The 14358-nt window shown below is 38.7% G+C and overlaps 1 protein-coding gene across 1 annotated transcript in view; it reads right to left on the reverse strand.

Annotated features, from left to right (window-relative positions):
- The window catches only part of CEP57 (centrosomal protein 57), a 40262-nt gene extending 26540 nt beyond the window's left edge, over positions 1-13722 (reverse strand). Inside the window, exons 1-2 of the mRNA XM_006186506.2 lie at positions 13454-13722; positions 3667-3823 (exon numbers count right to left, since the gene is read on the reverse strand). Coding sequence (XP_006186568.1) covers positions 3667-3823; positions 13454-13498 — 202 coding nt within the window. The 5' untranslated portion in view covers positions 13499-13722. The remainder of the gene's footprint in view (positions 1-3666; positions 3824-13453) is intronic.
- Positions 13723-14358: the final 636 nt, after the last annotated feature.

Here is a 14358-nt window from a genome sequence, read left to right on the forward strand (position 1 = left end):
TTTGGAAAATATTCTTCATCAAAACACTTATGTACACATGTAATGGGTTTCCTGGACCAAAAAAAATTTGAGAAACAACGCTTCAGAAGAACAGATGGGCAGTAAACTGTTATCAACACCTAACACAACAGCTGTAACTTGACTCTTCCTCTCACTGGTCACAATAATGCTGAGATTTCAAACACAAATTTGTAATGGATACACCAACATGTTTTCTCTTGCAACTCTTCAGGCGATCAAGAACAGCTTGGGACAGTGAAGGATCCCAGATGAGTTGTCATTAACCCCACCTGTTTATTTTAGCATGCTGTATATATATTACCATTTCATTTTCCATATGCACTATGGGATGTGAAAGGCTGGGAAGCACTGGCCTAGATGAACTGCCTTATAGCTACTTTATCTTGCTTCAAATGTCCAAGCCATTCTTCATATTACTATCATTTGTTTTTTATGAGAGGGAAGTAATTGGGTTTATTCATTGATTTCTGCTTGGAGGAGGTACTGGGGATTGAACCCAGGACCTCTTGTTTTCTGAGCATGCGCTCTACCACTTGAGCTATACCCTTTCCCCTACTATCATTTGAAATGTGCTGAATAAATAGTATGAGCTATGGGTTATACTGAAAGTCTTTGGAATGATGTTACCATTTTTTTAAAGGGCTCTCTAAATACATTAATACATTTTTTGAAGACAATGATAACTTAAAATTTCCTGCCCATTTCTTTTCTAACTAAAATTTAAAATGAACATGAGAATTGAAAGCACAGTTTAATTATCTCTTTCCATAGCATTAGTCAAATTACATTCTCAAAGTAATGTTCAGATAGTGAAATGGTAATTTATCAATGAAAATACATGAAACCATAACTAAACTGAAAAAGAGTAAGTCCCCCCACTCCTAAGTGTTAATGAGAAAAACCATTTACTAGACGGGAAAAAGGCTTATCACAGGGAGTATCTATTCAAAATAAGCCTTCTCTCATTCAACTATCTGAGGGTCCACTGAACAAACCAGGGAAAAAGTGGGAAGAGAAAAAGGTTTTGATATTGCGTAAGTTAAAGTAACCATCTTGAGATGTTTCTTCATCAGTAAATTTTGAATATACTCACCTTATACAATTTTTCTGTGAGGATTAAATGAACTATATTTGCTTTATCTAGAATGCTACTGCATTACATTCTTTCCATTTTTTCAGTTGTGTGTAATTATTAATACTGTACCAATTATATTTACTAATGATTCTCTAGATAAAAGTATTATTGTATTTTAGCTACATATGTGTTAAACAGGTATTTATAAATTAGCTTAGTAATACTTTGGTTTCAACTGGGAAATGCATTGTAAATATCTTAAAAATTAATCTCAGGAAAGCACTGTTTTATAATCTGTGGACTGACTGTATAAGAAAATACTAGATAGATAACAATAGATAACAATACCCAAGTATAGTTTACCAATGTAAATCCCAGCACATAATAGGGCCTTGAAAGTGTTAGCTGAAATAAATTTAACCTTAGGTCTAGTCTTTTAAGAATTTTAATAGTTGATACCCAATTTACTAACTAGAAACACCTTACTTATAAGACACATATCTCAAAGATGATGATAAAGAAAATGCTAATTAATCTAGTGGTTAATAAAACAACTGATAAAGTGCTACGCATCAGAATACAGCAGTTAAAGACTCTGGCAATTTAGAAAAATAATAAAAGTTGCCTAACTTTCAAACAACATAGGTTAAAAAAGCAAAAAAGTAACTGAAGCCCAAAACGGAGCAAAAATTAGTTAAGTTTTAATAATTTCATACTGCAAAAAAAAAAAAAAAAAAAAAAAAAGCACATAAAAACATGCAAGAGTCCCAGCCGGGTCTAAGAATTAGACATTAATCTTACTGCAATATTACACATAGTTCTGATCTTGACATCTATCTAAAGAAGCTTTTAAAAGAGAAAAGGAAATTACTAAAAAATTTAAGAATAAGAAAAATTAAATGGGGCAGATTTATCCATGGAGCAGAGAATCAGCAAATGTTTATCAGCCCAGTGTTAGCAATTAAGCTCAATTCTGCTTGTGAGTAATTAGTGGTTTTAAGGAGTATGAGGGAGAAAGAGGGGAAAAAGAGGAGGAAGAAGAAAGTAGCAAGAGAAAAAATGATGTGGAAGATAGTAGATAAATCTCTCTTATTCCTTCAGAACATGGTGTTACGAACTGCTTAAGCACTGCCACAGGATAATCATTACTACCCACTGTACTTTTACAGTGTTTCTGGTAGCAATCCAGTGATACCTACTTTCAACAAGGGATAGACACAGAAACCACCACCCCTCTTTCCCTGAAAAAAAGTGAAGGCTTTGAAATATAATCAAAGGACCAAGAGAGTTCAGAAGAGACATCTGGGAAGAGCAGAGAGGAGTGTCTGTTGAGGAAGCTAGTAGAGAGGAAGACTTCTCAGAAGAAATAACATATAATCCAGCCTTTAGAATCCCTGAATACCTGTTATATGGCAAAAAAGGACTTTGAGAGGTGTAATTAAAGCTATGGACCTTATAGTTAGGGGAATTATTTCTGATTTTTTGAGTGGCCTCAATCTAACTAACATATGAGCCCTTAAAAGCTGACAATCTTCTCTGGCTGCAATTAGAAAGGTGCAGCAGCAAGAAAAGTCAGAGAAATTTCAGCATGAGAGAGGCCTGACTCACCATTCCTGGAGGGGACCATAAGAAAAGCATGAGAAAGAACGTGGACAGCTTCTAGGAGAAAAGACTGGCTCTGACTGAAAGTCAGCAAGACAATGGAACTTCAGTTTTACAACCACTAGGAACTGAATTTGGCCAAGAACGTGAATGAGCTAGCAGGAGATTCTTCCCTAGACTCTCCAGTAAGGAACACAGTCCACTCAACACTGTAATTTCAGCCTTGTAGGACCTGAAACAGAGAGTCCTGCTGAGCCTGCCCAAATTGTTGATCTACAGAAACTATGAGAGAATACATTTTGGTTATTTAAAGCTGCGAGGTTTGTTGATAATTGGTTAAGGCAGCAAGAAAACTAACACGGATGGCAAGTTTCAGTAACAAACTTACTTCAAAGTAGCCAGAGCAGAGGATATGTGGGTAAGGAAGAACAAAAAAGCGGCTGGGATGAAGCTGGTAAAGCAGGTGGAGACTAGGCTATAAAAAAAAAGATCTAAGACTTTGTTATTTAAAACCAGAAAGAAGTGCTAAAACTCTAAAGAGGGGAGATAATGGGTAACAACACAGGGCAGCAATGCTGTCAGCTGGGGCTGAGGGGGAGACCAAGCGCATGAAGTTGGTTAGGAGTGTATTACAATTATCAGTCGACGATGAGAGCCTGAACCAAACCAACAAGAATGAAAAGACAAAATAAATACATTTGGGGGATATTTCAGAAACAAAACACAAGTCTTGGCTCCTGAGTGACGCTGGAAATGACAGGGCAGTCCTAGATGACTAAAGTAATTCAGTCTTGGTGATCTGATGATGATGTTCAATAATAAAGGAACAAAAGAATGGCATGATATTTTAAGGAGGTTAAAAACAGGAAGGGGGAGGCATACTCTCCTCTAATTTTAAAATAAATGAAAGACACAAGAGTTTTTAAGCAGTGAGCAAACACAAAAACTACTCTGTTAGGCTCTGTTACCTCTGCTGTTGCTCTCCGGGTAGGCAAACGTAGGCTTATTTGGAGAGCGTCGTAGATCGCTGTTAAGGAAAGGCTTATCAGGTGGATATACTACATACGGAGATGAGGAGTGACGAACTATACTTCCATTAGATTTTGATGATTCTCCTAAGACATTCTGAAAAATAAAAACACAGAAATTACCTTTCAAAATTTTAAACCACAAATAGCATGAGTGAGTGTGTCTGTGTGTCTATATATTCTACCAACAGAGATAACAGAAAAAGAGTTCAATGACCATATACAACAGAATTCAATCATTATTTAAAAACAATAAAAATTTTAAAATGTTTCATGTCTAAATATAGCCATATGCCAAACACTGTAAAAAGGAAATAATGTTCATACAACTTGAATACAAATGCTGCACAGAGATACTTAAATATGGTACTCCCAATGAATTTAAGTTTATTTTAAAAATACATACTGTAAGATGTATATTCAGAAAAGTAAATATTATCTTTACAGTATCAGGAACTGCTACAAAATGACTAAATTAATCTATCCCCAATCAACTAAATACTTCCTGAATATCTATCAAATGTCCAAAACTCTGTGGTATACAGAAAGAAAATAAGGCATAGTTCTTGTCTCAAAGATTTCACATTTAGTTAGCAGAAAAAAAGAGAGAAGCCATTAGAAAACATTAAAGCTTATCAAACAGCACCTAAATATAAAACTTTATTTCCATACATACACCATCCTGTCATCTGTCATTCTGTTCAATTTGAGATTACATTGCACATGATAATTTTCAGTGCAGGGGATGCTAATTGTGCACCTTCTTTGCTGTAGGTGACGTCCTGTTGATAGAAAGACCTAGAGCGGGAAAAACTCAGGTAAAAGATATGACTGCAAGTTGCTCAAAACTCTCCGACATCCATTTTTCTTATTCAAACAGCCACAGCAAACTAGGTTCTCAACTCTTACCTTTGGGGACCTATGACTATAAAGCATCAGAATAATCCGTGCTCAGAAAAGTACAAAAGAACAAGGAATATTTACAACACAGCAAACTACCTCTTGGAATAAACAAAGCCCATCAAAATTAACCATATTGCGTCTGAATCTTATCAAAATTTGCAGACTGTATTCCCGTGTTAAAAACCATGCAACTGACTGAAGAGAGCAAACACAAAACACGCACAAAGGCCATGAAAACTGAGAGGGCTTGGAAGTAGGGGCGAGTCTCAAAAGCGGCACTCAAATAGACCAGCGCTACTCTATGTGAAAAGTATGTTCACATGCAGCAAAGCCTAACAGTTGGCATTCTTCAAACTTTTAGACAAGCGGACGTCAAATTCTGGAGGTGGTTGGAAAACAGGTGTTTTCAATTCTTAAGATATATAATACGTCAAAACTCCATGAATAATCACATAACTTTAAATATTATTCTTCACAGAGAACCTTACATCTCCATACAACCTACTAGAATCCTGGCATTTAACAACTATCAAAGAACAATGGTCAGGAAGCAATTAAAATATTTATGAACATAAACCATGAGCAAATTCACTTACGACTTTCAAAACAAATTTTATTAGTATTACTGAACATTACACAGATAGTAACATAACAGTGCATAAATAATTTACCAGAAACCAAACCAAAACAAAATGAGAACAAACCATCTTCGTTAAATTCACTGCCTCATAGCTCCTGTAAAATTAACAGTTCAAGATTTGTCCTGCAACAAAATTTGTCACATATATATCATCAAAACACTGCTTGGGATGGGTCAGTTGACAAATCATGAAAAATCTTTTTATGTAAAAATGCAAGTATAATGAGATTTTTCTTTTGAATAGCAATTCTAAATATATTCTTCCATTTTCTAAGTCAGCCACCTCATTCTGAAGGCCAGGGTTTAAGCAATGAAAGTCATAGTTACTATGAATGTGTTGGGTCAATACCCTAATTTGCTGCCAACAGTCTGAAGTAAAGAATAGGAAGAATACATAAATCAACCCAAAACAAAAGGAAGACAGAAAACAAAACAGCTTTACAAAAATTATTTACAAGAACTATTTTGAAATAAAATTAAACCAAGATATAAGAAACTGATAACTCAATTACATACACAAAGTATCTATTAAAAAACAGTAAAGGATAAAATGTGGGACATACCAGTATCATTCAGCCTTAAAAAGGAGGGAAATACCATCACATGCTATATAATGGATGAATCTTAAGGATATTACACTTTGTGAAATAAGCCAGTCACAAAAAAGAGTTATTTTGTGATTCTACTTGCATGAGTAGTCAAGTTCATAGAATTTAAAGTAATCAAATTCATAGAAACAAAGTAAAATGGCAGTTACCAGGGGCTGGGGGAGGCTGCAAAGGGGAGCTGGTTAACAGCTACAGAGTTTCAGCTTTGCAAGACAAAAAAATTCTGAAAATGTGTTTCACAACAATGTGAATATACTTAACACTACTGAACTGTACATTTTAAAATGGTTAAGATGGTAAAGTACTAGGTAAACATCTAAGGATAATAACAGAAGAAAGGTTCAGAAAAGCTGACTCACCTACCTCCCCCTGCTTCCCTGCCACCCCAAGCTGATCCCTGGTAGAGTCAGCGGGATCACATGCTAAGTGATTTACTGAACACTTAGTTTTCAACAGAGAATCCAGACATACCAACATCTGTTCTCACTCTGCCTTCTCTCCCCTGAAACAGGGAATGAGCTCTGTGTAATGGACCTAACTTCATTTCCTTGGTTCCTATAAAAAATCGTTTCCCTCAGATGCCATCTATTACTCCCTCCCTACTGAGCCTCTCACGTTGCCACTAAGGAAGGAAGGAAGGAAGGAAAGGGAGGGAAGAGAGAGGGGAGGAAAGAAAAGGAGGGAGGGAAGGAAGGAAGGGAAGAAAGGAGGGAGGAGGGAGGGAGGAAGACTTTCCCAAACTTCAGAACTCTCCTCCAGCTCCTGCCTAGAGTTTCTCAGCTTTTATAACCAAGTTCCTCAAAATAACTGTAATTGCTGCCACATATTAATCACCTCTCCCTTTTATCACCTCCAACCAAATTTGAGTTCTCCGAGTCCAATACAGAGGAACAGCTCTTCAAGCTCCCATGACTTTTACAATGCTGAATTCATGACCCCCCAGATGCACGTGATACAGCAGATCACTTCATCCCAATGCTTTCTGCAGTGGATGGACCACCACACTGGTTTTCCTTCCAACAACCTCCAGGGCTCTCTCTCCTTCCTCTTTCTAAATGCTGCGGTTCCCTAAAGCTTAAGTCTTTCCTCCTGTTTTCACTTACACAGATAACTCTGATGATCTCATCAACTCTCAGGAACTTGAAAAGCCTCTATTTGCTGACAACTTTCAAGTTTAAATATGGAATATGGAGCTCTCCCTCTTGAACTTAATATTCAAATTAAGGGAAGGAAGAGGAGCAAGAGATTGACTTCAACCACCAATGGCCAATGACTTACTTAATCATGCCCACTTAACAGAAATTTCCATTAAAAACTCTTGAACAATGAGGTTCCAGGAGCATCCAGATAGGTCACTGAAGCCCTTTTACATCTTACTCTCTGTGTGTCTTCCATCTGACTGTGCCAGAGTTGTATCCTTTACAAAATGCTATAATTTTGAGTGTGGCGTTTTCCTGAGTTCGTAAGGCATTCTAGCAAATTACTGAACATGATGGGAGTCTGGAGAATGCCTTAATTGCAATTGGCTAGGCAGACGTGCGGGTACCTTGGGGACACCTGGGATTTGCAGCTGGCTACTAAATAGTGGGGGCAGTCTTGTGGGACCTAGTTTCTTAACCTGTGGTGTTTGCACTATCTCCAGGTAGTGTCAGAACTGTGAGACACCCAGTTGGCACAGGAGAAGAGATGCTGGAAAAACATAGTCACCCCACTAGAGCTTAAGTTCCAATAAAGACACCCAATAAATATCTTTAATAAATCTGTTGAATGAATTTCATAATTTCTCTACAAAACAGGAAAATGGCACATTGTTTATAAAACTGAATTACCTTATTCAATAAAGTTACTATAGCCCCTTGTAAAACAATCAAAGGCTTTTGGTTTCCTTTCTATCAACAAACAGCACAAATGTCACAGGAAGGCTGTGTAGAAAGAGTTAACACAGCAGACTCAAGACTGCTATCCTTAGAAAGGTCTGCCTGCAAGGTTGATTCTTGGCTAGTATCTCACAACTTGAACTTTGGGAAGGTTCTGAATACTGTCATCATTAAAGTCAGGAGTCCCCAAGACCACCCCCAAGGTTCAATGACTGTTGGAAGAACTGACAGAACTCAGCACAGAGTTGTATTTGTGATGATTTATCATAGCAAAAGGATACAAAGCAAAGTCAGAAAAGGGAAAAACTGTAAGAGACCAGGTGTTTTCAAAATCTCTGTCCAGGTGGAGTCATTCAGGATGTGCTTGGTGACAGCTGTGTCAAGGGGTATCGTCCGACTCACTGGTCAAGGTTTTTACTGGAGGCTGGTCATATTCCTGACTCCCACAAGGAAAGCAGGTGTTCAACACTGTTTGATCAAGCAGTTTAAGCACAGTGAGCCACTGTTTCATCATTAGGTTAAAGTTCTGTATCAGTGTAGGAAACTGTTTACCATTCAAGTTCACAGGTACCAACTAAGAGCTAACATTGCAAACAGCCTTTTCTAAAAATAGCAGTCATCTGGGATTATGGATGATTTCAAGAGAATTTTTCTTGCCTTCAATACCATATGCCATCCAATCATGGTACCTGAGAACTATGGTAGGGCTAAGGGTCCTTTAAGGAGGATGTTTATGCTCTCTCCTCTCAGATGAATACTAAAAACAGCACACAAACGTCAAACTCTCACTGTACTGTACAATCTACACTTTCATTATTGGGGTTGATCTCACAACTATCCTGACAAAACAAAGTATCTCCACTTTATAGTTCAGGAAAATAACTTGTATTTATTTTCAGAACAATGAACATGGTACCTTAGATTCGTTAGCACATTGTTTTTTCTAAGCACACGCATATTAATTATCAAAAGAACCCTACGAAGTAAGCACAGCAAGTATTATCCTCCCCATTTTGTAGGTGAAAAAACGGAGGCCAGGAAAGCTGAAGCCAGCTGCTTAAAGTTTCATAGTTACTAAGGAGCCCAAGTCCAACTCCTAATCCAGTTCTCTTCCTAAGACCCCAAGCATTCAGTACATGTTTTTCCAACTAAAATGATACGATTCTAGGAGAAACTTTCAGGGTTAAAGGCAAAATGTTTAACCTAACCACTTTCTTTCCTGGTACCTTTAGTTGTCACCCTGCTTAGGAATAATATCCTACTTAAAAACACTTACGATTCAAATATTTATCAAATATCTCTGTATACGGACACTGTGTTAAGCATGAAGAATGACCAAAAAATGTGTATTATTTGCCTTCTTTTCAAATGCATTGTGCAACATGGCTGGAAGAAATCAGACACATAAAAATTTAAATACTGTTTAGCAAACCATACCCAAGTAGATAGAAAAAGATAAGACAATATGACCAAGGTTGGGTTTTTCCAGGAATGTAAAACTGGGTGTACATTAGAACATCTTTGGACGCAATCCATCCCATTAGAGTGAAAAACCATACAATCCTTAACAAACAGAAAAAGCATTCAATAAAATTTAATTTATAGCCATTATTAAAGAACTTTTCTTATGGTAATAAGAAAACTTACAAAAAACATGGTAACATACTTAACGGTGCAACATTTAAAACATCTCTTTAAAATTCAGGAACAAGGCAAGATATCTACAGAACTTCTAGTCAATGTTGTGCTCCATCTCCTAGCCTGCACATTAAGATAATAAAAAGAAATAACAGATGTTAAGATTGAAAATGAAGAATCCAAACTTCATGGATTGTGATCTAAATAGAAAACACCAAAGAACCCTCAATTACTAGAACTGGAGTTTAGGAAATTAAGATTAACACGCAATGATCAGTAACGATTCTACATACTAGTTAGGAAATGCAACATATGAAAATATAGAGTAACTAGAAATAAGTTTAATAAATGTACAAGACCCGAAATTATAAAACTTTACCAAAAAATGTTAAGTAAAGTTCCAAAGAAACTGGAGTACCAAAACATGTCCAGATGGACAGCTCAATATCGTAAAGACAAGTTATTCTTAAAATGAACTAGAAATTCATTGCAATTTCAATCAAAATTCCAATTCCAGATTGTTGAATTTCTACTGAATAACAGCAAAGGACAAAGAATAGCTAACATTTCTCTTGAGAACAAGGAAGACAGTTGCCCTCTCAGACAGACAAAAACAGGAAAATCATCAAGACAGTAAGTACAGACATAGGGAGAGACAAATACAACAATGGAACAAAGAGCCCAGTAACACACCCATACACATATGAAAATTAATATACGGACAGCTGGAGCTGTAAACCACTGGGGAAAGGATAAGCTTCGACAAGTAATGCTTAAACAATTGTTTATCTTAAGTAAAACCATGAAATTGGATCCCTACCTCACAGCACACAAATTAATTTCAAGCAAGTGAAAGACTCAATAGGCCCCAACTTTAAAATTTGTAGAGGAAAATACAGAATAGTATCATTAAGGCCTTGACTGTGAGGAAGAATTTAACCAAAAAGCACTAATAATAAAAGAATGAATAAATTTTACTACATTAAAATAAAGAGCTCCTATTAATCAAAAGCTATCATAAAAAGACACGCCAAAGAGCATTTAGAATACGCCTATGTGGATATTAACAACTAGAATACATGAAGAATGACTATAAATCAGTAAAAAAAAAAAAAAAAAAAAGACAAACCAATCGAAAACAAAAGGTACTAAGAGTCATTTCATAGAACAACAAAAACCCACAAAAGACTAGCAAAACTGAAAAATAAGTGTATCCTCACCAATGTCAGGGAGCACAAATAAGAATAGGAAGAGGATACCATTTCATACTCATCTCGGCAAAAATCTAAAAGCGACGCAAGGGAACCTGTTAAAGAGAACCTGGAACACACACCAGCACGATCACTCTGGGAAGCAATTCGGCATTACCAAAATCAAAGATGCCCATACTCTACCACCCAGCATTTCGCTGAACTATTTTCTCTCTCTCCACTAAAAAAAAAAAAAAAAAAAAAAAAGTGTCCTAAGTCTCTAAATAAATGTACACTACAACCCATTACTGAGTTGTAAGTAGCTGCTCCTCTCAAACTTTTTGGTCTCTGGATGCCCTTACACTCTTAAAAATTACTCAAGGCACCAAAGAGCTTTTGTGTACATAAATATATTGATATTTATCATATGAAAAATTAAAACTAAGAAAATTTAAAGATATTTACTGATTTAAAAATAATAAACCCATGGCAGTATCATAATTTTTGATAAAAAACTAGTAAAAAAAATTACTATCATCCAAAAAATTTAGTGAAAAGAGTCGTATTGCTTTACTTTTTTTTTTTTTTTTTTTTTGCAAATCTCGAATTATTGACTTAAATGAAGGCTGCTTGATTCTTTTATTTGCCTCTGCATTCAGTCTGTTCGATACACTGTTTTGGTTGATGTGTATGAAGAATTTGATCTCCCACAAAGTGGTTGGATGAGGAACCCCGAGAGGGACCCCCAAAGGTCTTCAGACCACTCTTTGAGAACTGCTGCACTAAAGAAAATTTTGCATATGTGGAACATTATAGAGATGATCACAACAGCATTATTGTAATAGCTGGCAAACAAACGAGCAAACCCTAAAAACTTCAAAGCCAATTCCAGATACTACACTATGCAGAAATAAGTAAGAGGCTCTGCTGTTTCCTACTTGTGTAACCTTGACTTAACCTCTCTGTGCCTCATTTTGCTCATTCTAAAATGAAAATACTAATTCCAACCTCCTAAGATTATCGTGAGGATTAAATGAGTAATTATATGAAAAGTACTTAAAGTGCTTGCCTCATAGGACTAAATAAATATTATATACTATCATGACCTCAAAAATGTAACGTGGTGTGCGTGAGTAAAACAGACGCAGAAAGATGCACAAAGGGGCGTGAAGGTATTCATTTTATTATTCTCAAAAATAAATACTTGACACATTTAATGGTATAAAATTTATGATATATTCACATAATATTTTTAAGAGAAATAAACTGGTGTAAGGGTCTGGCTAAAAAGCCAGGGAGAACAATTAGGAGATAACCTTACTAAAGTCCAAAGTGACGTAAGAGAGTTGACCACGGTTCCCAGGAAAATTAAAATGTTACTCTTCTTGCTGCTGTTGCAGTGAAAGAATATTGACAAGAACAATTCAAATGTATCACCTACTTCCATGTTGTTCACATTTGAGATTTACATTGTAGCTGCTTCCTAAAGATTATGTTATTTGTGAGTCTTATCTTTTAAAATTCCTTGTCTGCTAAAAGCATCTCCGTTCATTATACCTGGCTCTATGCTGGGGATATCAGTGTTAAATACATATAAATAGTTAATGCTCACAACCCTGAAATCTCAACAGTCACCGAAACCCGAAACTAAGTAAAAGTGTCTTTTCCCCGAGGTGACTCTGCTCTTGGGGTTCCCTAAACTTTTTCCCTTTAACTTCTATGACACAACCCTACCCTAATATTCTCCTGTCTTCGTCCCTCACCATCCCTCTTTTTTCCTATTTTAACCTATTTTTACAATTCCTTTAACTGAACTCTACTCCCATACTACCTCTGCTCATTGCAAGTTACTTCAAGTATTCTGAAAGCACCTACTGTCTTGGCACATAATCCAACACGACTGCGGCGCCTTTTTTTCTTTTCTGTTCCTGGGACAAACATTTACAATTCCTTCACCACCTAGCTAGCTCCACCTTCCCTACCCAAGCTCTGCTAATTACTACCGCCTAGGTTATTCTAGCATGGTGGCATTTATCAAATTGTACTGTGTAATCATCTAATTATGTGTAGTTTCTCTTCAGTGCTTTGCTCCTTCAAAGCAGGGATTCTACCCTATTAATCTGTGTAATCCTAAAGCCTAAAACTATTTAGCATTTGCTAAATGAAAAGATATTGGCTCTAACCTGAGCTTCTTCATATTCACATTTACTACCTATCTATTCCCAATGCGGCAGGTCCCAAAATACTAGTGACTGAACAGGCTGGTGGCTTTCGTAGAGACCAAAACAATATTTAAGATCAGCTCTCCCTGTCGCCTCCTTCAATGATATTTACAATCTGCGGTCCTAATAATACGGTGGGAGGTGGGAAGTGTGCCCGGGGTAGGATATGTACAGCAAGAAGTTAATGGGAGGATGGGAGAGGGAGGCACTGCGGACAAAGAAATCAACGTAAGTACTCGAGACTGAGGACTATTCAACAGCTGCCAATTAAGCCGACTAGGGCGCCCACCTGGTTGGGGAGGGTTTCCACGAGGGGCCGTTACACCCACGTGACCAAGGAGCACTGTTTTCGCAGGCCAGGCTGTAGGTGGCCACCCCTGCGAGTCCTGGCAAGGTTCGGGAACCTGGGCGGCTAGGCCGAAAGGTGAAGGGGGCGTGCGGGAGACACGGGAACGGCCTATTCCAATGGAAGGGTGCAGCTTCGATAAAGGAGCAGTAGGCGCCAAGCTACAAGGGGCGTTCTCGGCGTCCTCGGCCGTTCTCCAGGATGAGGTGAGACGTTGGGCCGAGAGCGCTTCCGAAGGGTGAGGAAAAGCAAAGGGGCGCCAGGACCGACCCGGGGCCCATTCGAACGTCAGCCGCTTCTTACCGAGAACTGAGAAGCCGAAGTCGCAGAGACCGACGCTGCCGCCATCTTCTTGCCTGCCCAGCGGACCTCCGCAGCCCCGGGGCGGTCCGGGTTCGCGTGCTGTTCTTCAGGATTCGAGAGCCGCCCGCGAGGGGCGACCGTAAGCCGAACCCCTGATGGAAGGGGCTTCGGCGCCGATGCCGGGTCTGGAAACCCCTGCCACACACCCCCAAAGGGACTCCCACGCTCAGAATGCTCACGGAAAGGGCAACACGTCCTAACGGACGTCTTGACTAACCAATCAAAAAAGCGAACGTCTTCCGGTAGTGGGAGAGCCCGCCTCTTCCCTCGGTGACGTCACAAGGTAGCGCGTCGCTGGGACGGCGCGGGCGGGTAAAGCCGCGGGTTAGCCGGCGGGCGGTTCGTAGGGTATTCTGCACAGGGGCCGGCCTTCTCGAGGGGGGAACGTGGGCGAGGGGTTGTTGTCTCTATTGGTAATTGAATCAAATGACTGAAATAAAAGCGAATGCGAAGCTCAAACACTCCATCTGTCCCTTGGACTAAACGCCGGAGAGAGCGTGAGTTTGACTCGGGGACGCCTCTCCAGGTGAAGTACTTAGCTGTCAGCCAATGACGAATAGAATTAGGAGGGGCTTAGGGATTTGGCCCAATGTAAGTCAAGGGGAAAAAAGAGTAGGGGCAGAGAAAAACCTTCGCAAATAACTGCCCAATTGGATTGGGAAGCGCCCACGCAAACCTGGGACTGGCTGCTACAACTAGCCGCGGCCTTCGGGCGGGGTGTGTTTAAAGTGGATTTCGCGCGCTGAGAACATCGAGCTCTTATTGGCCAGCGACTACCTCCCTTTGTGGGAGCTCCCTGCGTAGCGGGGGTTAGCAGTTGGGCGGGGCGACCGAGTGACGCAGTA

This window comes from Camelus ferus, chromosome 10, assembly GCF_009834535.1.
Source record: "Camelus ferus isolate YT-003-E chromosome 10, BCGSAC_Cfer_1.0, whole genome shotgun sequence".
Taxonomy (NCBI): Eukaryota; Metazoa; Chordata; class Mammalia; order Artiodactyla; family Camelidae; genus Camelus; species Camelus ferus.